We start from the raw sequence: 26,134 nt of genomic DNA on the forward strand, positions 1-26,134 counted from the left end.
CTAGCTATGCACCATAACAACATATGAATACTTACAGCAACATTACAAAATTAGTAAAATAGACAAAAATCTGAGGAAAAAACTGACATCAAATAAAATGTGTCAAAAAGCAGGGTAGACTTTTGTAATAGAATCTATTCCATCATTCCAAGTCCCATTCATCACCTTCCTCAAAACTTCCCTGAGGTAATAAAAGGCTGGGAATTAACATTCAGAGAGCGACTCAGAAAAATGTATAACTTGTGATAGAAAAACATTTTTCTCCCTACTTAATATATTTTTATGGGGATACACCCTTGCCCCAAAGTACGGCACATTAAACCAAGTGCAAATGGAATAGAGACAAGGGTAGTAATTGCTGAGAAACAATCTTTGGGGAAATTGGAGGCAGAGGGGCTATTAAAAAGAAAGGAGGTTCTTTAGTAACCAACTATGCACATAAATTTATTACCTACACTGCTACTAAATTCTGAGTACAGGGAAAGGAAGGAAAGACCAGCTTGTTTTCTAAATGGGCAACCAAAACGGAAAAACACATGGGAAAATTACTGTATATATATATATATCTTTAGAGAAAGCATTATTGTATTCTTTTGCTGCAATACAAAGACAAACTAGCTATGCTGGTGCAAAGCTCAGTTCCATGAATCAAGGACAACTAAGTAATACCAAGCTTAAGTCATGAGGTCAAAATATACCAAGCCTGCACTCTGACAGAGATGAAAAGTTACCTTCAAACCTTTAGCTTGCCTGAGAACAGATACAATTTGTTTTAGGAACATAAGACGACTTTAATTGATCATCACAATTCTTTAAAAAGCAGATTAAATTGAATGCTGCAGGGGAGAAAAATTTATCAAGTATAGTTTCATCCTCAGAACACCTCTGATGAACAACACAGAACAACGTTTGATATCGCTACTATAAGAGCTGTCTTCTGATGCAGAGAAACAGAATAAAGTCGTATTTGCTTTAAGAAATAAGCAGTGTTGCCTCAAACCACAGAAGGCAGCACGTGCTTCCACAATTTATTTCTTTTAAAACTTAGTAATTTAAAAATGTTAATTTTCCCTGAGTCATACAGGAGAGAATTATTACGTGCATGTAGTACACTCAGTGTACTGACAACATCTGAACACTCAGCCAACAAACTGACACTGCAAGACTAAGATGACCAGGATAGCTTTCCTGTAAGAAAAACTCTTTCCTACTTACTCTGACACAGCATGTGTCCTGTATACAAGCATTAGCAACATTTTATCAAATGAACAATTTCAGTTCACAGCTGTTTTCTTAACTTTTAAAACCCACAACCTTGCTGTTTCCTCTGTATTTAAAAAGAATACATTGCCTGTATATCTAACTATCTCAACACCAACTTGAAAGAGGAAAACCAACGAAATAAATGCTGTTCAAAATGCCCCCAAGTCTACTTAGAGTACTTCCACTTAAAAGCAGACAAGGAAGAGAAGGAATTCTGTCTGAGCTCTGATGCAGCACAGAAGTAGATCACACCCATACCCTGGAGGTAACAATTTAAGCCCCATCAAGCTTATCAAGGGAGAATCTTCCAAAAACTCCTGGAAGAGAATTTTATAACCTGCTATCAATAACTATTTTAAGCAATATTTATCTAACTTCAATTTTAACCAAACACTAGTAAAGGTATAAATTCATTAAGAAGCTAAATTTTATTATAATAACCCAAGTAACCTAATTGCATCTGTTTCCCATAATGCTTGTGTTCAGAAAACAGCTTCAGGAATCTTCAACCCAATTCCCAAAGAATAGGAGAAAGAGGTAAGAATAACTAAAACAACAGAAAACCCATCATGGAGATACCTACAAATACCTCACTTTTTTCCCTACCTTAGTATTCAGAAGTGACAAGTCTCACCAAATACTGTCTTCCTCCGGGCAAAATCATGACTACTTAACACCAAGGAGAGGAGCAAGAGAAAAGCAAGAACTAAGTTTGTGTGCACTCAACGATCATCTATCAGCCAAAGCAAATGAAACACTAAGACAATCATGAAGGCATTTCCAGCTCAAAAAGACATGTCCATAAAATTAATCCTCCGTAAACAGTGCTCTCCTTCCTGCCCATATGGACTGAAAAGGGGAAAAACAAACCAATACAGTGAAAAAACCCAAAAGGCTAAACCTCTTAGTTCTCCTTTCCTGTTCCACCACCTACCATGCCATTCAGGAATTTAGTTGCCTGTACCATTCCTTGAAATTCATTGCAATGTCCACATCACTAGTGTAGTCTGAGTTCTGCTCACAAGGAACAGTCTCACAAGACAAGCTCTCTCTGCTGCCCGTTCACAACCGTGTCCTCATGTTCTCTACTTACCCACAGAAATACCAAACCCAGTAGATCATTTCTTCACTATTTCAAACAGCTGATCAGACACATTAAATGGCTGTGTGTTTCTCTAAATTTTGTAATATTAACTAACAGCTGCTTTATTACCATTTCTATTGTAGCACAAAACATATTCTTTACCCAATCATATCTTCTGTCAAATGGGGATTTCATTTTGTTTTTTTTAATAACAGGTCTATATTTATTTCTTTGTCAACTGAAACACATACACCAAGAGTTTTAGTATTAAAAGAAAAAGGTTTTTTTTATTTTAATTGAAGAAACTGGGTACAATTAACAAATCCCGGCCAGCCGTGATACTCTTTTGCACTATACTTCAATTATGGACAAAAAACAGAAAGGGAACTGGAGGTGTAACTGAACCCAAGGCCCCTCTGCAGAATCTACTATCAGTACTCTCCTGCTCACTAAACCAAAAAAGGTAGATATTTAGATCTACACTGAACAGAAACAAAATAAGTAATGCCCCTTCCCCGTCTTCATGTTTCTACAGAAATACAGCACTACTTGTCCAGACAAGAATGAAGGCAGCACTGGTACTTCGCAGAAGACTATGGTCATTGGGTACCCGTGCAAAAGTACACGACAATCATTAGGTTTTCATCTACATCTGAATGGATGATGACAGGTTTCAGTAAGTGTTATAACCCCTGAGTATGCAAAAAACTAAACTGTGGTGAAACTACTACTTCACTGTGCTTAACAGGAAAATACTACGATGCAAAAAACACTACCAAATTGAGACCTACATACCTAACAGAATTACTGTGCTTCCCTCAATTTCATCCCTGAGTATCAGAAACTGCAGTAAAGCCTTTTCAGCTGTAAGAAACTATCAGGTATTTGCTTACTTTGCAGTCTGAATTCAGCCACTGTCAGCAACACCACCTGATAACCCAGCTCTGCAGGGGAAGGAGGAAAGCACCCACGTATGCACCTCACCTTATGTTATGGACACAGCAGATACTGTGTTCACGAACAGTTACAGTCTTCCTGCATTTTTCCTAAACTGAATATAAGAGCCCACAATTTCACCTATTTGACAACACAGAGTTAGCTTCAAAAGTACAGAAGCATACATTTCAGGGAAAACAAATAGCTGAATTATTTCCTGAACTGTTTTAAGAAGATACATGCCAAGTATTAAAGAAGTAATCTGATAATAAGTAAAACAACAAACTAACTTTGTTTCCTCTAACATTTTGCCAGTATGTGGAAGCAATATAAGGTACTTCTAGCTTTCAAGTCAAATGTAAGATTGAAAGTGAGCTAGAATAAAAGTTACAGGTGATAAAGGAAAAGATAAGGGTAATAACTACATAACGGAAAAACTACGACTTCAGACACACTCAAGTCGATCAGTATTCTCAATAGCACCGACCACCAGAAAAAACCCAAACCCTAAAAGAAGTAATCATACAATAAAAATAATAAAAAATTCCCTCATCATTGCCAGCTCTACCTAGCCAGTAAAGGCTTTAAAACAAGTTAGTTTTATGTTATACCTAAACAGGATCAAATACACAATTTATAAAAAAGTTCGAAGGCAGTATCTCAAGTGAATTTTCAAAATCAGTACTGATCCTCTCATTTTTAAGAACAAGTCTCTAGTTTCACATGCTTATTAAACATCAAGCTCTAAGTATTCTCTAAGCAGGTCACAAAATGGACATTGTTTCTATGTAAAACTGTGGATCTAGTTTCAGAGAATATAAAACACTCAACAGAAATTAATAGGCAAAATTGTTCCACAACCTGACAATTTATGTAACAACAGACTCCCTGCATTTATCGCTAAAGGCATTCTGCAAAAATACTGTAAAGGGCAGGCACATGACAGTTCCCGAAGCACAGCCCTACCATGGAAAGAAACACTTGCTCGCTATGTAGATATTTAATCACATGCTTGCTCCCAAACCAAGAACAGCTTTTTTAAATTATTATTATTTCTTTCTGCTAGCAAGCGTGAGTCAATTCAATAATCAGACAGAGAGCCAAACTACTGTGGTTCATGCATCAATGATATTGATGCAACCAAATTGTCCTTCTATTTCTTCTTTTACTTTTCAATTTGCCTGTAGTGGAAACAGGAACATAATTTAAGGTTCAGGGACTTGTACAGAAAAGATAAAGTCAAAAATTAAGTCTGAAGAGCTGCAATCCATGATGTAAAATCCAAAAGAGGAAACAATTACATTTTGGAGTGTGGACTGAGTTTACAGGACTGACAGGTAGAAAAATCTTTCATTTACCTTGTAAAATAAAACAATCTGAAAGAGAACTGTTGAGACATACACATTATATTTAAGTTCTCTATTTCAAGAAGCAAGCACCCATCTAAAACTTAAAATGTGTATATATATATATAAAGTATTGCACTGAAAACAAAATAGAATCCTAATTGGTTGATCTTCTCATGTTATATTTCATCTCCTTTACACTCTATAGCTGAAAGATTCCATAAACGCTATGAAAACCGAACTACGCGATAGCTTACTGCTGAGCTCAAGAACTCTAACATTTGACTGTTTTACATAAAATTGTGTAAGGCTGAAGTGCTCTTCTCTCCAGCCCTCGATTTACACACAACAGTATGCTAGACAGACCACTCTCAATGATTTTCTTTTTTTTTTTTTCTTTTTAATATGGCTCAGAAGTATATGGAGAACAATTTCTTTCCAAAACATGTTAAAATGTGTTTACAATGTTATTTAAAAATATGCAATAAATGAAGTGGCAAACCATTCAACCATTGAACCTTTAGCCACAAGCTCTTCCATAACTCATGCTTAACAAAACGACAGCTCAATCTCATAGAAGTTATGGCAAGAATAAGTCTTTTCCTAAATTTTTTTGGTATGAGAAATTCCTGTGTGTCATTAAATATAGGAAAAAAAAATTCTATGTTCTAGAATATAAAGAAAATAGAAGTGATCCATTAATACAGAAGTTTGAGTCTAAAAATTTTCATGCAGCTTGAATTTCAGTATTTTCTACATAAGGCACAAAAATGAGCAGAGACTTCTGTTAGAAATTAAGGTACATACCCTCATCCAGTAAGCTTTATTAGAAATTTTATTTAGCTCATTGTTTTTGTTAATCAGCCTTTTCCTTTAAAAATGTAATTAAAATAAACAGATAAGTGAACATACAGTTTCTGAAATCTTACCGCAGCCCTTTATACCCAGAAATTTTACTGCATGCCATTAGGAGACTGCCAGCAGTACTCAAGAACACCATGCTCTCTGGTGGACTGCAGAGAACCCTCTCCTGACCGCTACTCATTTGCTAAATGCTGTCAGTGTACTACTGCTTTACACATAGAAAGCAAGAGTATTGAGCTTCAATCTGGTTTTGAAAGTTTGTATATCTAGTATCTAGGTGACAGCTAAGCTTGCTTCTCAATCCAAGAAAGCATTTCAAACTGCTTTGTGTTCACAACGTACAAGACTTTAGGTCTTTATAATTGGAAACCAGTGCATGAACTCTTGGCCTGCCAGGCACGCTGAAACAACACAGGGGACCAGAGTTGCAGCACTTCACACAGTACCTTCTGATATAAGAGGAACTTAAACAGAAGCCTCTCCTAATCACAGTTTGCTCACCTGAAAGTCAGATAGGCAAACAGACCCTTCTGTGCAACTTCTTCAAAGGCAAAGAGCTGAACTGTTTGCAATCAGCATCTCCTCCTTTCTACCTCCCACCCCCAAAACAGGGTATTAGCTCAGATAATCAGTAAAACTATTTGCACGCTGCAGTTTTACACTCATTGAACCCAGGTTCCTCAATAAAAATGCTGGGTTTAGTGGTTTTTTTCAATGACTTTGTTACTTGAAAACACTACATAGGTTTTACCTCTTCTGCTCTCAGAAGATTACAATGAATGATTATCAGCAACCTACCCAATGAAAGAAAGGAGAGAAAAAGGAACACCAGCTGTAGGGATGGGCATAACAGAGCAGGATACAAGGCTTAGGAGTAAATTTGTCATGCTCAGTTGCAGTTTTCAACATCAATTGTTCAAAAGCCCAGCTTTTGTCATTGTAATTGTCTTCACTGAACTGCAAGGCAAACAATGGGGTGCTAAAGAAATTCTTTAAATACATAAGATTGGACTACAGACGTACTCAGAAAAGAAAAAAAGAAATAAGAAAGTACTATATATTGGTCAAAGAATCAAAAAAATATTCATGCAAAGATATACATACCCAGTTTTAGGGCAGAAGGAGTCACTTCAATCTCACCACCAACTGGCTGAAAGGCTGCCAGCTGAGCCGCTACCTCCGTCTCAAAAGAGCCTGGGCTATTTCTGTCTGTCAAATTGCCATTGGTGCCATCAGTCTTACGCTGAGTTTCTTCCTCATCATAAACAGCAATCAGCTATCAAAGCAAAAGACAATACAGTCTGTGTATTTAAAGTGTTCCCAAAATTATTTTTTTTTTTTTTAAATAAGGTGAAAGAAAAAAGTAAAACTTATCCTTCTTTAGGAGTACAAAACCAATGATCTTATTTCAGAACAGCTAATGATAAACATACAAATTCAGGAAAACACATACATTTGTGTTTAAATACATTGACTTTAATATGACTTAAGTATATGCTTCAGCACTGCCCTGTGCTGACGTGCTTTTCTCAGAGGTAGCACGCTACCATTAGTGAGCATTTTACATCATTCCAAAACATTTAGGGCTGAACATGCTTAAAAACACAGAACAGTATTTAATTCTTGGGAGTGAAGGTTGCTATTATTAAAAAAAAAAAAAACAGTGCTACTGACTGACGCACTGCACAAGGGTAACACAACCATGGAAGCTGTAATGTGTAAGCAAATACATGTTTTATTTTTAAGTACCTGATAATTACACTCCAAGGACAAGAAACACCCAGCACAGTGACAGAGTGGTGTTTCTCTAGTCACCCAACATAGCCTTCATAAGGATGAAAGATTCTTGGTCCAGCTAGGAACACATACAGTCATCTCTACCCACCACATATCTATCGCCTCTTCCCATTCTCTCCTGCAAGTTTATACCAGATACACTGTTTCTGAGAACAGCCCCTTGGTCACCAATACCACCACACCTTCAGGTGTACAGGAAGGCCAACACTGAGCAACAACAGACTGCAAAGTCTGCTGTCCAAACTCACGTTGATGTTGACACAAAAATGATTTTTAAAAAACACCAGAAAAGTGAGGTTTTGCCTTAGCTAACCTGGCCTTTCACAAGCATCTTCCTTTTGGTCCCTACTAATGGAAAGTAATCAGACCATGTGTACACAGCTTCATCAACAGAAGTGACTTGGATGCATGTGGCTAGATATTAACTGTGTTATGGTTCCCAGAAAACAAGTGAACTGTGTTAAGAGTTCTGAGAAAACCAACAAAAAATTAATTCCCAATGCATCTAAACCAATGAGAAGACTTTGCCTAATAAGCATTCTAAAAGACATTTTCATCTTAAGGTGCTCATTTATTTCACTTTTCCTGAAATCCTTAGGATTATCCTACAGCTTTTCCTAGCTAATCATAAAAAAAGACCATGACACACACAACTAGTTACACAATATCAAGATACACACAGAAACAAGTTTAAAGAGTTGATTTAGTCTTTTCTTTCTCTGTGTGTGTTATTTTAAGGTATATATACACACTCTCTACATGCTAACATTAGTACATCAAATCTCCTCTGACACTACCAAGAAGTGTCAAAAATTATGTCCTATGATGAACAGTATACTGAAATAAAAAGACAAACATTTAAAGGAGCTCATTTGCCTAAGGGAAGAAATGAATGTATGAGACAGAAAAGAAAAGAAAAATGAAACGAAAAAATCCTGAAGTGCTCCTAAGGAAGAAACTGACATTTTCAGGTCTTCCGCTCATTTATAATTTGGTTGCTAGAAATGTGTCAGCTCATATTTACCAATGCATTTTCAGACACACACAAAATCCCTTAAATAATTAGGTAGAAAACTTGCTCTCCTTTTCTATATGGAGCCTGTTTCCTTTTCACGACCATACAACTAGCTTTTAAAACATACATTTTGTTTGTCATTTGTCCAAAGCGTACAGGAAAATATAATTCCGATAACAAAGACCACTCCTCTTTGTACCTTATTCCTGCATTACAGGGAAACTACCCAGGTGTTCACACTGCATCTACCACCAGGCCACCGCTATGCTCCACAACTACACACAGCCAAAAATGCTGCCTTAGAGCAGACACCAACATCATCGCAATTTTCTCCAGAAAAAACACCAACCACCTATGGTATCTTTTGTTTGTTTCTAGAATGACTATTCATGTTATTATAGAAGTCCATGATGATTCAAGAAGTTCCACAGCTATTGCCCTACAAAAGATTTGCTTTGTCCATCTCACTTTTGCTGTGGGAACAATTTCTAAGAAAGAGGCTGTTACTAATGAAGAGGAAATTTGACAGTGTGTAGGACTGTGACACTGAAAACACTTTAGGTAACGGTAGGATATGAAGGTCACTTCAGCATTTGCAATGTAGAACGCAGTAAATGGAGCTCAGCTGTGATTTGATGGGAATAAAACAGTGAATACCTTAACTAGACCAAGCTGAGTTTCCTCATGGTTTCATACCCCACATACTAAATGCTGTATTATATTGTAATACTCTAGATTTACTGCTCCAGGATATTGCAGAGGCCAAAAGCAGGGCCTGGCTTAAAAAAAAATTAGACAAGCTGACGAAAAAGACCAGCAAGAACTGTTAAATGGAAATATGCAAGCACTATCTCAGACTCAAAACCCCCAGAACATGTAGTAGTAAAACCAGAAAGGTAAACGGGGAGAACATTGATGGATTTCTCCTATTTCTAGATGCCACCTTCAAGTACTTGCCACTGGTCACCAGCAGAGACCAGAGCAGCAGTCTGGCCTGCACTGCCACTCTCACAGGCTCACGTACGTTAAGGTATTATCACATACTTAGTTTCCTTATATCCCTGCAGTTCAAGTGAAACTTTAGCAGAAATAATACAAAATTATTTTATCAGACAAGTAAGATCATGGTAAGGTGTGGTAGCTTATCTACCCGCCAGCCCAGAATGGCGCACTGCATTGCAGCTACAGGACAGCAATTCCACCGGCTTCCTGAGACCCATGCTCCTGCTCCTACCCTCCGTGCTCCATCTTCTGGAGCAGGTGGCCATGGCCCACGGTCAGCTGGCCACGTGCCCATTCTCCTTTTAAAGGGGTCCAGGGCCAATCTCAGGGACACAGGGACACCTGAGAGCCAGCAGGTGCTGCCTGGGCAGCTGTGCGCAGCAAAGCGGGGCAGGGGGAGGTCTGCAGGTGTGTACCCCCAGCCCCAGCTGAGGCCTCCCGACCCCATCTGCAGAGGGTCTAGGGCACTACTGAACGACCAGACCTGCAGAGGGCTTTGGGCGCTGGTTTTGTAAGAGAACCCCATTTGCAGAGGGTGCAGGTTAAAATAAAGTTTTGAGTGTCACAGCACCACCATAGCGTCTTTGCTCCACGAGGAGCCCCATGGCACCCTGCCCCAATGTTGGGTGACACTCCCAGAGCTAACATGTTACAAGGCGAACACCTGCCTTGGCAGCTGCCCAGAAAGGAGGTGGGTTCCGGCAAAATGGCATGCAGAAATCATAGTGCCTGAAAGCGGGCAAAACTGCTGGGCATCACCTGCTTAATTATACAGAAGGATGGCAAATGGTTTGGTGGTGGTATTCATTCTGCATCTTAAAGTGGACATCACACTCATTTACCAAGAAGGTTCAGCAGATGGAGACTTGTTGGCTCCTCTGCTCCCAACTCCCAGGGCAGAGCCAGGAGGAAAAGGCACCTCCGCCGCCCCGTCCCCAGCCATCCCAGCCCCCAGCAGGCCCACCAGCAGCAAGCCCCTGTGACACAGCCCGGCAAACATCGGCCTCACGCCGGCCTGAAAGCAGGAAGTTTCTTGCTGCCATCACTCTTTGAGTGACTTCAGTGAAAAGCCCACAGTTCTCTAGTCTACACCTAGGCACTACTTTGACGGATATTTAAAAAAAAAAAAAAAAAAACCCCACACAACCAAAAAAACCCCACACAACACACAAAACAACCACCAAGGAAAATTTATTTCGTTACAGTATGGAACACACCTCTAATTAAGTAACATGATTAAACTGCCACTTTTTAGAGAGTGTGGAAAAGGAAACACTACAGTGCTGCATGTGGAGGTAGCAAAGATGCAATGCCATTCCCCACCAGTGGAATAAACAGCCTTTTGTTATCGAAAATGTCTGTTTAGGAGAGAACCCCTCAGGACTGCAGTTGGAGCACTTATTAGTAGCAATTCTAACACTATAAACACACTGCTAATCAATCAAAGTATTAAAAAGATCAGCTTTTCAAAGGCAATGAATACAATTAAGATTATGTAAATAACTATTTAAAATAATAATTGTAGTAACTGACTTATTTCCAGTATGGAAAATTCTTTAATTGGGACAGACAGCCAACCTCTTTTGACAGAAAAGAACTTCAGGACACATTAAGAAATCCCCCACAAACTTACCATGAAAACAAGATTTACAACCCTACTTTATTCTTTACCGGTTCAATATTTATAAATATTGTGAGCTCAGTGGGTCAGATGATTATTTTTTTAAAAAATACATTATTTAACACATTACTCTAGACAGTTGTGAACTGTCAAAGTTATGCTAGTACTTTGCTGTAGGTTTGTTTGTTTGTTTTTTTACACTGTACTCAAGCATCTTCTTAATTAAAAGGTTATTTAAAGAACATGGGTATTTGCTGTGAAAGATATCTACGTATTTCTGTATATGTAAAATGGTTCTACACCCCACTATTATTTTAATCTCTGTTCACAACCTACCTGTTACCTAGACAGTCAATAGTTATAAAAATGTAGCACTTTCCTGTCACTTTTGATTATTAAACTCCTCCCTAGTAATACTGACAGAGTCACAACACAAGGCAGCAATAGCGAACAGTTCTATTTTATTAGCATTTTGGTTGATCAAAATAAGTGGCAAACTTATTACAAGGCAATGTATTAACTTTGTATGGTGTCCTACGGCACAGCTCATTCAATAGTTTACTAATGTTTCAATTGCAAATCTCCCAAAAAAAGTAAAACAAAATTACATAAAAATTATGTGACTATACTACTCCCAAACACACAGAGCAACACACACACATTCAATTAAGATCAACCCTGATATGTATAAAGGTCCATACCAACAGCAGATGATGACATTACTGATTGCAGGGGACTGAGTACAAAGCAGCAGCATGTTTTACCTCTGGGAACTACTGGCCACTAAGATACAGAAAATTGATGCATTATTTCATTTTTAAAAAATCCCCACAAGACACTTGTTCCCATGCAAAATTTTACACCTTCCAGGGGTTCTCAGTCAGTCCAAAATGAGCTGCACGCTACTCCAGGAGCCCAAACCGCAGCTGCTTTGTTGTCACTCCCTTGGCAGGCAGCTGCAGGGCCATGTTCAAGTGCATAGCTCATACACTCCAGCCATGCTTCACTGTGTACTGGGATATATACCACATACACCAGAAGCAGGAAAAGAAAGTCCTTCCAAACTGAAATTGCAACAGTTTTATTTTAGTTCTTGCTGATTAAGATAAATTAAATATAAACAACTTCACGGAGTTTCAGAAATTGAAAGAAAAACATCCTCACCTTTGAACAAAGAGCAGAATTTTACAGATCTTGCTTTAAGGCACTTGTCTGTTAAACCAGAAACAGCTGACTTTCCATTGCCCTATACATCATTTTAAATAAAAAGGTTTTGTAATTATTTTCCTCTTCAAACTACACTTTTGACAACTAGATTACTGCTAACAAGGTTAAAACCTGTACATTTTACCAGCTTTTCTGTACTGAATTAGAAAACAGACACCACTATTTCCTTTCTGACCCCAAATACCAGACATGTACACAAGGTACTAAGGGAGAAATGGCAAAATAAAAGCTTGCTTGCAATTAAATTAATTAGCTTTCAATTGCTGCCAGGAAAAAATTCACCACGAGAAGTTCCCAGTCACAGGCTACCATCAGTACATGATTGAAAAGATGCAATTTTCAACAGCTAGAATGATATATTCAAAAGCACAGAAAGGAAGTAAATGTTTAACTTGTACTAAATTTTTCACTCAAGTTGGATGGAAATTTTTCCTCTTAGTTTTTCCACTTCAAAACTTTATTTACATCCTTTCCTCACTATGGACAGCAAAAGGTAGCGAAATCGTCCTGTTTTTTCAAGAAGTGTTTGTTTCCTGCTCAGATGCTCCCTGTCCATGACTTCAAACACTCGTTTAAGAAAAAAGCCAGTGGTTGTTTAACCATAGCTATACTTCTGACAGCTAGTGCTCCTGTAAGAGTGATTATTAGTTAGTTATAAAATGACATGCAAAAAAATTCTCCCTTTTTTGGGTCAATTAGTAAAGACTTCACACAAAGCACTCACATCTTAACAAAGAGCTGTCAGGACAGGTGAATTAATAGCGGTGACTATTTAATTGAATTTTGTGACATAAGGAGAAGCGATGGCTCAAGCTACAGCCGAAAATTACATTCACTACAGCATCACATTACCTTGTTCTCTGATCCCTCAATGTGGGATCTGTAGGATTAATCTTTTATTTATCCCTACACATACATAACAAAGAGGTAGAAAGACACACAGTGTTTCTATGTGACACACTGATACCAGAATACAGTGAAGTTCAAAATAAAATTTTAAAAAGTTAAAGATCAGAACTTCCAATTCTCTCCAGATGCTTGCACCTACAACCAGACACAGATGGAGAAAGGTTGCAGTTGATAGCAGCCTATATATGACCAATGCAAAAAAGGAAAAGGATCCTTTCCTCCTCTCTCTTCCCTCCCCCCCCTTCCCGTTTCGTTTCTTTCAGCAAGGTTATGTGTTTGGCCAGGCCAGTTCTTCACTCCAGCCTCCTAAAACGTTTCAGCCTTCTAAAACACTCAAGCACTGGCACCAAACACAAGATGACATCTACTGTGAGGCTGCTGTGGCCTGACTTTCCCAACCACTGGTTTCCACTGCTCCTTCACACAAGTGCTACAATTTGCTAGATCCATGGTGGGTCCGTTCAGTGAACTAAACCGGGAAGAGAAGCAACTTTCCATCCTCCAGCTGCCACAGCTCTGTCAATCACACAAAGCAAATTTCTGTCAACAGATCACTGAGTTAACATCTCCTTAGACTACCATTGTCTGTAATCTTGCAGTAGTGACATATCTGTCTCCTTTAATGAAGATGGACTGATTTTTGTGCCCCCACTTCCGTGACACACGCTAGAGTACCGTGCGTATACATGTCACAAGGTCTGAATGCCACAGCAGCAACGTTTTTGCAGTTCTTTCAAGGAGTCCATCTTCCTAAGAGAAACGCTTCCACAGGCACAGGTTATACTTTTAATTTATGCCCACAAGGGACAAGAACACCTGGGATCAAGGCAAGACAACCTAGAGTAAAGTGTACCATATGTTGAACAAAAAAACTTCATAAAGCCACCACAGAAGTTGTCTTGAACTCCACAATCTCATTACTGTAAAATCAGATTTTATATATTACTTATGAAAGACTCCTGTTCAAATGATTAAAAGATGAAAGACTGGTAACAGTGCAACACAGACAGAACTGGAGGTAATTATGGTACCTCAAAAATGGATGAAAGTGTTATTTAATTTTTCAATTTAGAACTTTCCTGGAGCTCTACAGCCTTTCTTGAATGTCCTTTCAAGCTATTCTTCTGGTATATACTGGTAAGTATTTGAAATGGTGTTCTTGCATAATAGTTTGCCTTTGAATTCCTTTAACTAAAAATAAAGGCTGTCAAGGAAAAATACCAATATACACACCATATGGCAGCCTTCCTTCACACCTACATATGAAAACAAATTACAGATACATTACATGAAAGCTATGGTGATTAGCTCATCTTGTTTACCTACATGCCAAAACTACATACACCAAAGTATCTTCCCAAAGACCACCTGACACTTTTCCTACCCTTATTATTCGGTTTTCTTCTGGTACTGTCTAAAAGTAGCCAAGAACAGAATCCTACAGCACACAACACAAACACTGGCAGCCTCTGCTCTCAAAACTTTTCAAGGATACAAGGAAAATACAAAACAGCAAGAGAAGCACTATGCCTAGAAAGGAGAGACCAGACCCAGCCCAAGTCCCAGCTCTTTCTGGGGAAAGGGAAAGGGTGTCCCAGTAAGGGATCCTTACCCAAACGACAGTACAGTTGTTTTGGCAGAACCCAAAGGACAGAGCTGGGGAGACGAGGCCAGGACTGGCAAAGACCTGCAGGATTTATTTTGGTTTAAACGCACAGGACTACTGGAGGTCCTCTGTACTGCCAAATGCTTCAGATATTTGTATTTCATCATAAATAGGCACCATGCCAAGAGGTAATACTTTAACCATTTTCAACATAAATTAAGCTGAGATTTTCAAATGATCACCAAGCTGTAAAAGTTTGTCCAAACAGTGAGATACCAATTGTTTCCAGGCTCCACATTATAATCAGCAGATCTGCTTCCCAAGAAATCTGGAGTTCCTCTTGCCCACCACTTACTACACCTAAAAGAATTAATTAGACACAGCAGCATGTAAAGAAAGGACTGCACGTTCACCCTCTGGAGCTCCTGCCCCAGCCCTCCCGCTGAGCCTGTGCTGCGGCACTACCAGTCACCCCATGGGGCTTTTGCTTGTTGAAAAAATACACTGACTGCACTTACTTGAATTTACCCGATTTGTGATTACTGACATTACAGCCGTGGGAAGGGGTGCGAACTCTCCATTTCTTCTGGGAGATCAAAACATCTGGACCACTTTGTTACTACAAGTATTGCATTAGCTCTCTGTCTTATCACTGAATTTGGGCAACTAGCTAAATTTATGAACATGAGTTTCCAGATCTCTAAAAGTTTCTTAGCAGGTTGGTGTAATTTCTCTCATGGCTTTTGTTGGTGGGTTTTTTTGGTTTGTTTGTTGGGGGTAGTGGTGGTGTTTGGGTTTTTTTAATTGCTGTTTTGGGAAGGTCACCAACTATTCTACAAAGGCCAAAAAAACTCCTGTATTAATAAATCATGCCTGAGAAATAACTTTTGTGCATGCTTTTCAAAGAGTCTAGCTGTTGGTTTTGTGTGTGTGATCAAATCAAAAGATACCCTTTATCTTCCTGTTACTTCCCTGTAGCTGAACTGGCAGGTTTTAGGGTTGGGTTTTTTTTGTTGGTTGGTTGTTGTTGGGGGTGAGGTTTGTGGATTTTGTTTGGTTTTGTTGCAGGGTGTGTGTGTGCGTGTGTGTTTTGGGTTTTTGGTGTTGGGGGGTTTTTTTGTGAAAGGTCATGGGGGGAAAAAAAACCAACAACCTACCTGACTGATGAGACCTAATGTACTACTTCTAATTCCCTGTGAGCACACGTGACTGTAATTCAAACAATGCAGCTGATTGGGTACTTAACATTGATATTTGTGGCAAAGTTTGATGAGCCCTTCAAGCATGACTGAGATGTAAATTTTTTTTAAGCCACTTAGTAACTACTTAAGAGCTGTTATGGAGATCCATAGTAACAATACAGACATTCCTTGAGGGTTGACTCTGGGTAGCTTCCCTGGCAGATATAAATGCTAGTGCTAAAATGTCAAGGATTTATAATTATGATGGCGGATGCGTAAAACACATAAAACAAGCCCTATTAGGGTTGATTGAAGTAAATATACCAAAGGACATTCCTCCTTTCTTCTGCAAAAGATTCATGTTCAATGCTATTTGTAGCCTGTCACACTCATTATGTTTTCACATGAAATAGCTTCCGAGTTTTACTAGATAACAAATGCCCTTTTGTTTTTATTGTTTGTCTATCCAAGTGAAAAAAAAACCAACAAAAAACAACCACAAATGGAAGGAGGACTGCAAAATGCAAGACTGATTATTTACTTTCCGTTTACCTTGAAACTGAGTTCTTTCACCTATATGGACTTTACAGAAGCTAAGTTAGATTTTGGAGTGTGCATTTAAAAATGGAACTATAAAAATGTGAATACTAATATCAAAGACTGCATTTCTTACTACTGCTGTGCTTGTCAAATGCACTTACTGTAATCAGTCACTGAAAAGGAAAAATAATACTGTGCCATGGTATCTGAAATAAGACAGTGTTATCCTTAGAAATGAAAGTAACATCTTAGTTACTATATCATTAGTAAACATCAATAAATGCTTGCTATCATAATATGAATTATAGTAATTCCATAGTGTGAATTATCTCACCTGAAAATACTGCTTTAAGGCAAGCATTTATTTACAGATAAAGCTGTAAGAAGAAACTGAGCAGCTCTTGGACTGGCAAGCTTCTTCATTGCTGAGGCTTTTTAACTTAGCAGGGTTTCTCAGGAACCCAAAGTGGCAACAACCAACAATCAATCCCACCAGGACAGAATCACGTGCAAGGTGTAGTAGGCATGTAGATTTGCACTTGTTAGCCCTCACAGTACCCCCAAGTCCTCCTTTCCAATCCTTTCCTTCCCACTCAGGTCAAACTATGCCTAATTTTCAGCCCATCCACATGCACGTTTGTGGACTCTCCCAAATCCCCATTAACTGTCTGATCACAACGATGCCATTTAAGGCGGCTGAAACATTGCACGTTTTGTATAAAAAGCGCAGAAGCTGATAGGGAAGCAGGAGAGGGGCTGCTTCTTTCTAGCTTTCCCCATTCCAGTCACACCTGATTTGGATGTAGGAGCTCACAGGGCTGAAAGGGAGTTGGGAAAAATGAATTTAGCGAGCCCAGCACCCCTTCTCTTAACTGCTCTGCTTCTGACCCACCTTAGCTGCAAATGCTGTAAGAAAACATTGCCCTTCAGTACACTGCCAGATGTACTTGCAGTACCAACAATTTGTACTTATTCTCTCTTTTCTAGTGTCACAGCTGCATATACTGAATACAAAATTCAAGGAAGTAGAGGTGTCCAAGGTAGCTTGCTAACCTTCACATTATATAGACATGTGAAAATCCTCAGAAACAGAAACCAAAATAAACTGTGGTGAAGAGACATACCATTTCAGTAAGATCAGAGGGTGTAACTGAAACTCTTAGGAATTTCCACGGCTCCTCATACTCTAGGCAATAATTTTTGATGTTAAAAAGCACTTTGTATTTGTAACTAAACACTTCAACTTTCAGATCTTTTCCAGATTCCAGTCTAATGAGCAGGTCCCACAGGAACAAATAAGGTTGGAAGGGATCTCTGGAAGTCACTGGTCCAGTCCTTCACTCAAAGTAGGGCCATACTGGCACTTAGCTCAGACTTCAAAGTTGGCTCAGGTTGCTCAGAGCCCAACCCAGTTTTGTGCATCTCCAAGGATGAAGATTTTGCAAGTCTCTGGGCACCCGTTCCATTACTTTACTATTATGGTAAAAAACACCCAAAACAACAACAAAAACACACGCATATACACACAAAAAACCACAACCCCAACACAACGCTATCCCCAAACCCTCTTCCACATGTTTCTCATATTTTATTAGATTCTTCCTGATGACCACTTAGTGTCGATTAACACTTGTCTTCTTATTGTGGACTTTCAAGAAGGTAGGGCATAGTTTCCTCTACACCTTCCCATTAACTAGTCCTAGACAGCAATAAGATCCCCCTTGTCGTATGAAGTTCACTTACCCTTCTCCCGCCGTGTCACGTGTTCAACCCCTGATCATGTTGATGATGCTGTGCTATGCTTGCTCCAAGTATGTCAATGCCTTTCTTGCACAGAGGAGATAAAAACTAGACACAATAGTCTGCCTGTGGCCTCACAAATGCCAAATACAGGGAAGAAACTGCTGGCCTTGACACGATGGCTACACTCCTGCTAACCACCTGAATGTACATTTCGCTTCCTTAGCTGTAAAGCTGAGAAAAATTCAGACCAACTTCTACCCAGTCACTCTTCTCTCTCACTGATCTGACAGTATGCATCACATGCAAAAATAAGTTTTTGCTTTGGCCACAGTTAGTCAATGACAGCACACAATTAGCTGTTTATTTGGTTTTAAATGGCTTTGATCTTTTTAGAGGACATTATGGGATGGGGGAATGGAACTTTGGAAGTTTAAAAAAAAAAAAAGAGAGAGAAACAAAAAAACAAACAAAAAAGCCCAGCACAAAAAATACTTGAATTGTAAAACCCATCTGAAAGTATAAAACCATCTGTACAGCATAACACACACAACAACTTTCATTAGTACCGACAGGCTTGATAAATCTTGGGATCTTGCCACACGTCATACAGTTCTCACACTGTGTTTCTGTCTGTGCAGAAAAACATTTCAGTATTTACAACTGCCAAGAGTCCTATTCTTACTGATGCCTACCTTACCGAGCCTGCATTATTTGCCCCATTGCTGACTGTGTGTCAGGCTCTAGAAATGCAAAAGCAAGCTTACAAACCTGGTTGTCACCTTAGGGAGGAAAGGTCTGTCCCTAATGATAAATGAATGCTATCAGTCTCTACCGCTTTGTTATTAATTCCGTCAATAAACAGTGTTCCTAGGCAGTTCCTAGCGCATAATAATAATGCATACATACCCCTTTGAAAAAAATAGAAAATAGACACCTTTTCCCTTTCACACAGTAACCTCATTTTCAAGAGTCGTGACCCTATATGCTTCAGCAGAAATCAGCTGACTTTGATCTCGAGCAACCGTGTTCCTGAAGAGAGTTCCTAAATGTTATGATCCTTTTATGCAAAAAATCTGAGATGGAGAAGAACAGAAGAGGGGAGAAGTTTAACAGAAAACCAACAGGAATGTCACCAAAATCCTCAAAACATTATTAGTAATAGACTAGTTCACATGGCTTGTTTTATCATACTCATTAACAGAAGACTACAAAGTCAATCATTGTCACTCACAGAAGAACTGTGTTTTGTTTGTGTGTGTGTTGTTTTTTTTTTTTAAAGGCAAAACAGTTTAAGTATTCTACAACTACAGAAGAAACCTAAAGTTATGCTCTCAGAAGATCAGTAACATGCAAAATTTTGAAACATTCAGAAACTTTAAAAGAAGTAGGGTGGTTCCAAACACTGCAGTTCCAAAAATATATGTTCCCAAATGAACTACCAGAACAGAAGGATGAGAAAAAAAAAATATTTTGACTTGACATCTTAATGCACCATTACTGTGAAAACAATGAAACTAAAAGTAAAATTTCCAGAGATAGTCACAGCTCTGGCAATAACAAAAAACCCTTCACTGACAATTACTCATTTCAGCAATCAGTTCATAGCAGACATCCTACTGCTGCCTTGCTCATTATAGTCCTTAAAAGAACGATCTATGTTACAAATTTCAGTCATTTTTTACCCTAGCATTAGCTGTCCATAGCATAATTTCATAGTCAAGTTCCTTAATTTTGTAGTAAACAAATGCTAACACCATGTTCAAGATCCGCAGTAAAATTAAACATACAACTTTAAGGTTTTCTAACTGAGTGCTAGAAGTCAGGATACAACTGTGAAAATAGTATTTGTAAAAGTCAGTAGCAACTATGTGTGTATACATGTATGTTATACATCCCTTGGACATGAATGTGTTTGCAAGCAAACAAGATCTGACATATGTACCTTTCTACTACCCACGCACTGGTACGCGTTATTCAAATATGAGCACACCCTATTGAAACAGAATACACAAGAAAAAAGTAACAACCATTCAAAAAATTATAACACTGGGAATGTTCTTGTCCTTCCACAACAGTATAGGATCAAAAAAATAAAACTCAAGTATGTTTTCCATGATATTATAGCTGCTCATTAGATGGATCTCGACATAATCCTCGTTTCCAAGGCTGAATTTCAATGCCCTATTAAGTATAGTGCTTAACGTTTACTTGATGCAGAGTTTTGTAACAATTAGGTATAAAAGCCTGAACCACAAATCTGATACCTGAACAACAATTAAGATTACCTTAACAGTTCTTAAGGAGACTACCTTCTGTAAGAAAAGCACTGAAGGAAAAGGAATTTTTTCTGTTTTATTCAATACACTGCAAAGTCCTGAGCATGGTTTCTTACCTACATTAATTAATTTTTTATTAGATAATAAAAACACCGAAGAATATATTGAACCAAGAAGTTGAATTCAATTAAGATTCCCATTACTCTGAAATATTGTTCTAATGGGATCTGAAGTTTCCTTTTTTTGGAGAAAAAAAATCTTCATGTTTAGGGCATAGTCTCATTTTGATTACAGTAGTCTGAGTACTCTGCCAAACAGTGATATGTCTTGGGAATAAATTACTTCAGACCATTGAGATCATTACTCAGAAATTTCAAATGTAATTTTTCAGATAGAAGCTTGTTCATCCATTTCACTCCTCATTACAAATTATAAAGGGACCTATTCATAAAGTAAAGCATTTTTTATTTAAAGAAAAAACAAACCACAACCAGCAAAACTTGAAGTGAGTGATTTACCAGGCTCCACTTTGAAAAGCAAGCTAAACAACTCAAACTATGCAATGGGGGAGGAGTAAAATACTTTCAGCTAGTAAAAAAATTCTCAAAAAAATTTTTCAGTCATGAATCTTCAAAATATCTTCACTATCACAAAGCGTCATCAAAACCGAAGCCCACAACTAGCCAAGTATTTTAACCTCCTCCAAAACCATGAACGCAACTATTACTTGACCTATCTGCGCTGAGGTCTCGCCAGGCCCTGTAAAAGGGAATTTGTGTTTTCCTGGCCTTACTATCAGTCCTTGAATGGATTCACAGTAGAATTCCATTTGCCTTCCTCACTGCCACATCACCTCATTATGTGACATTATTCTAACAGTCTGAAATACACGAACATTCAAGTTGGTAGAAAATGCTAACAACGTTGATTCAGTTCTTTATCTATTTCTATGGAATATTTTTAAACACACTTTTTTCTTCCAGTAAAAAACCACAAAACTAACCCACAAAGAAAACCCCTACCATAATATGAGAGTGACCTTCTTGCTCCTCTCAATCACTTCCTCCACACATATGGCTTTCCATCCTTCTGTGGCTACACCACACCAAGCATTCAGTCCCCTCCAGGTAAGCCAGTTTCATAATGGCACACTGCTCTTCAAGGCTTACAAAGCTTTTCAAAACCCAAGGGGAAAAAAAAAATCCATGAAGAAAAATTCTAGACAATATAACAAATATATTGACACTGCACTGAACCCTCCAACCTCCAAAATAACCTTCTTTCCAAGAGACTAATAGTATTTTTTCCACACTTAGCTGAAATCAAATCTCAGGGGCTCCTATCCAGTGTAAGTTACACAGTTTTTTATTAGTAATTCAGCAGACATACACACTGCAGAACTTGATGCTAGTCTTCAGGAAGGTCTCCAAAAATAACTTCAATTCCGATTTAAAGAACTGGGTGTTCAAACTACTTAAAACAAACAAAACCAAACACCCCCAAAACAAGTCACAACACACTTTGCAGCAATGAATGAGAGCCACAGCTTTCAAAGCCAAGGATGCCTGCTACCTTCTTCAACAGAAATTAGAGAGAGAGATTTTTTTAAGAGGCACAAAATGCCACTCCTTTCTCCCTTCTCACACAGGGTCTCCCTTTACTCTAGAAGTTAAATCAGGGCACCACACAGTCTGAGGCTGCAGGCTGGTGCCCAAAGGCCAGGGTCAGTTTGGTCGCTTTTACTGGGAGCGTCAGTGTAATTTCCATCAGCTTCCCCCAGAAGGCTGGTGCTCAGGAAAAGTGCATCCCCCAAGTATTCCCTGCACAGAGACTCAGGGATTTCAGAAAAGCTGAGGAACAGCAAACAACTAAAGTTCAGCTGCTCTTCAGAGACATTCAGAGGCAGAGAAGGATCTGCCAAATATCTATTGCACAGGACATCAAAACAGAATTGATCATTGTGGGTGGATAAAAGACTGTATTTTTTTCCTCACAGTTGCATTTGAATTTATTTCAAATAAATAATTTTTAAATAAGTTAGGCTAACACAAGTCAAACACAAAGACATAAAAAAAATGTGACACGGAGTATCACTCTAAACAGTGGTTCTGGCCAAGTTTATTTTTGCTCTTTGCCTTCCCCTATACATGCTGTTTAGGTTACCTGGGAAAAATATAATTTTTAATCAAAATGAAGTTTGCAGAGCTGTGCTTCCAGTCAGCTATCCTTCCCTATGTCAGTAGTCTACCAATAACTAATTAGCCCTTGGCCTCTGAACCTTCAGGGATTTAGTACAGGGAAGAGGCAAGAAAAGCAGCTCCAGTCCAGAATCATAGCAATAATTACTAGAAGGCTTCTGCTAGCCTGCTAGGTACTTGTTCCCTTCTGTGCTTTCAGACTCTATCAAGAAACTCTACAGCTTCTGTTGACCCAGCAGAGCTCTTAGTCTTTGGACACTTCACCCCACTCCACCAGGATTACAACAATTTAATCGTTTCTGATCTACTCTTCAGCCACAACTTGGCAGTATGGAGGGAGGCAGGCTGCTGTGTAATCTGCCAGGTAATGCAAATTAGACTAAAAAAAGTAGCAGGATTCCACAGTCAACTCCTATCCTCCACAGGATTGCTCACAAGTAGCACGTTCCTGTGTAACATTTTAAGGAAACTCAAACAATTGAAGAGGGGAAAGCCTAGAGCTAACCACATGGAGCTAGAGCTTCCTGAAGAGAGAAAATGACAAGCTCCTGACAGTTGTAGCTGCCACTTCTTGGCAAAGCATATATTCTCATTTCAGTTTATCTAGGCAAGTCAATTCAACAATAAGTTCATTCAAATGAAAAATCAGCTGAGAACTGAAAAGCAGGAAAGCTTACTAGTCTTTCTTGTAGCCTCTGAATAAAATAAATAAATAAATGCAAGAGCTGAGCACCTTTAGGTCCAAGGCCCTGAAAGACTCTTCCTGGTCTCACCCAGTTTATCATCTGCAAACTGCTTCTGTTCAGTGTATCAGCTTTAAATGCAAAACTCTCCCCAATGCACATCCAGAATGTTTCCCATTTTTTCTTAACTAAAATGCATTTTAGTTCTCTGCAGCTTTAATTGAACTTCAATTACTAAAACTAGCTTGACACAAGCCATGAAGAAATTAATATTCTACTAAATAAGAACTGTCACTCAGCATTTCCTAAGCCAAATGTAAAAATTAAGACTCTGAATAAATGTATGCTAAGTGCCATTGCATAAATATGCATATAATGCATTTTGCTCTTCATAAGAAGTGTTAAATTTAATGTAAAGACATTTAATTGCACATCAACATTTCGTAGTGATCAATCACTGAAAATCAATAATTATTTTCAATAAATGTAGAAATACATTTAATTCAAATCCAATTATTTTAAATACATTTTTGTTTACTTTTCAATCACTTTTCAGTCTACTTCAGTCAGTTCACTCTCTGGTTAGGAAACAGGATCTCAGGACATAACCCCACTAACTACTAAAACATGTTTCCTTTCTGCAACCAACAGTTACTATGCTGACAGTGAAATCAATTGGCAACCCAAATTTCTCATCCACAAGTGCATCACTGAGGGTTTACCCCCACTCAGACTCTTTACAGAAGTGGGTTTTTTTAATGCCATTAAAATATTCCAGTCCTATTAGAATGCAAATATAAAGGGGTAGAGAGAGCATGCATAATACCACTAACATCCAAAGATTTCTTGGTCCCCATTATCAGATATTAATTCTCACATTAACTGATGTTTTGTAAAAAAAAAAAAAAAACCTAAACAACAAAAAAAAGGTTTTTTTTTAAAAAAATAACAGCTCCATTAGCAGCTGCATTAAAAGTGAACAAAAGCAGCAACAACTGCCGATATGATTATGCACCTAATCCTTTTTGAAAGCTTCTGTATCCAAAAGCACCAAACATGCACTGTTCAACTCTCATTTCATACCAGGTGTGTAAGTACAGGTTATTGAAGGGTTTCCCCCATCTCAGTATTTTTAGCAAGCTCTGAAAACTAATCAGTCATTTTTAGCAAGACTCTAGACAGTTTCCTTTAAGGTCTTGTAAAGCCATAATATGGTTCTTATTTGAAGAAGAAGAAAAAAAAATGTTTTTCTTTTGCATACAAGGAGCATGCTTCAGTTTCAACTGCGCCAGCTGGCAGGTGCCAGCCACGAGCCTGCCAGCAGATGGAAGAGCCCGTCTCCAGCAGGCACTTGGAACATTCTCAGCTACCTGCCCAGGTGTACCCTGCATCGTGGAAATTTTCCTTTACATGCGTCCCTCTGCTGCGTATGATGGTACGTGATCCTGTTAGTGTGAACAAAGCAGCCTGCCGTTTCCTATAGGAGGAAGGAACCCAAGCAAACAGCTACACTTTAGTTACAGGCACACGTATAGCACTTTTCCATCCTAACTGTGGCTTTATTCCTAGGTGAACAGGGGTAAATGAAAGGTAGATCCCATGTGATAAATACATTTTCAACACGACTCTTCGACAAACCCACAAGTCCAAGATTCTCAAATCAGTACTGCATAAACAGAAGTCATGCAAGTTCACACCACATCACTGTTGTAGTCATATTCCCATTCTCCCTGCAGGAGTCTACCATTTCTTTGCCTCACTTGGACATGTGTTGACTAACTGGATTAGTCCACAGATCTCCCCAAAAAGATCACCAAAATCATCCATAGAATTGCCCTAAGATGTACTGTACATCCAACCAGATCGTAGGCTCACCAATATTTAGTAAGTCACTCAGCTAATATTTCCTCAGATATTGTCAAAAAATACAAATTATACCATCCAGGTCAGTAATGGAGGGAGATTTATCTATATCACGGGTACTTTTTCCCACATCTTCTGAATGTGAAGCCTACGAACCAGTCATAGCCCCTCTGAAAAGTTTGGCACTCCCACTATTCCCTCACAGATGTTCACATTACCAATAATCATCACCACAGGGAGTCTCAGCACTGAGGTTAAGGGTTCAATATACTCACTTTAATCTTACTTTGGAACACTTTTCAGTATATTCCAAAACAAAAACAAAATATAAGTTTAAAAAAAAAATAACGGATTTATGTCCATGCTCAAATATATTATGTAGCACTATGAACTGCCCTATAATCATGAGGCAAACTGATTTTAAGGTACCACAAAATCCCAGTTCTAGCTCAACTATCATTATACACATTCAAATGCCTTTAACAACATGGTAAACTGATAATCTGTGAAATTAAAAGCATATATAAATACAATTAAAGTATCGTAAAAACAAACATGAACTAAAAATTAACAGCTATGCTAGTAAAGAGGAATTCCAATTATTTATTTTTTCATTCAACACTTTTTTTTAATCTACTACAAAGAGTATAAGACAATATGGAGAATTTCTCCATGTTCTTAGAGGATAACATATTAATGCTATTAGTTAAACATTGTTTATTTCCACAAACAAAAAATACAGAACAGCTACATTTAAATTCCTTAATTTTGAGTATAGTACCTAAATCCTACAATCTCCAGCAGACAAAATGCATTGGTTTCATTAAGAGTATTTGTTGCTAGCAGCGCACCCTATACCTAATGCAGTAACAATGGAAGGTCACAAAAATAACCAAGTACAAAAACTGTACACTGTGTGTGTGCATGCACATGTATATTTAATGAACACTTGTGAAGAACAGCAGAACAACCATCCCTAC

The 26,134-nt window shown here is 38.3% G+C and overlaps 1 protein-coding gene across 5 annotated transcripts in view; it reads right to left on the reverse strand.

Annotated features, from left to right (window-relative positions):
• Window positions 1–26,134, reverse strand: part of PARD3B (par-3 family cell polarity regulator beta) — a 412,825-nt gene that overhangs the window by 281,106 nt on the left and 105,585 nt on the right. For all 5 annotated transcript variants that reach the window (XM_080400254.1, XM_080400256.1, XM_080400255.1 and 2 more), the window contains one exon: window positions 6,598–6,769. In XM_080400254.1, the coding sequence (XP_080256380.1) occupies window positions 6,598–6,769 (172 nt within the window). The remainder of the gene's footprint in view (window positions 1–6,597; window positions 6,770–26,134) is intronic.

The sequence above is a fragment of the Falco punctatus genome (assembly GCF_963210335.1).
Source record: "Falco punctatus genome assembly, chromosome: 8".
NCBI classification, from domain to species: domain Eukaryota; kingdom Metazoa; phylum Chordata; class Aves; order Falconiformes; family Falconidae; genus Falco; species Falco punctatus.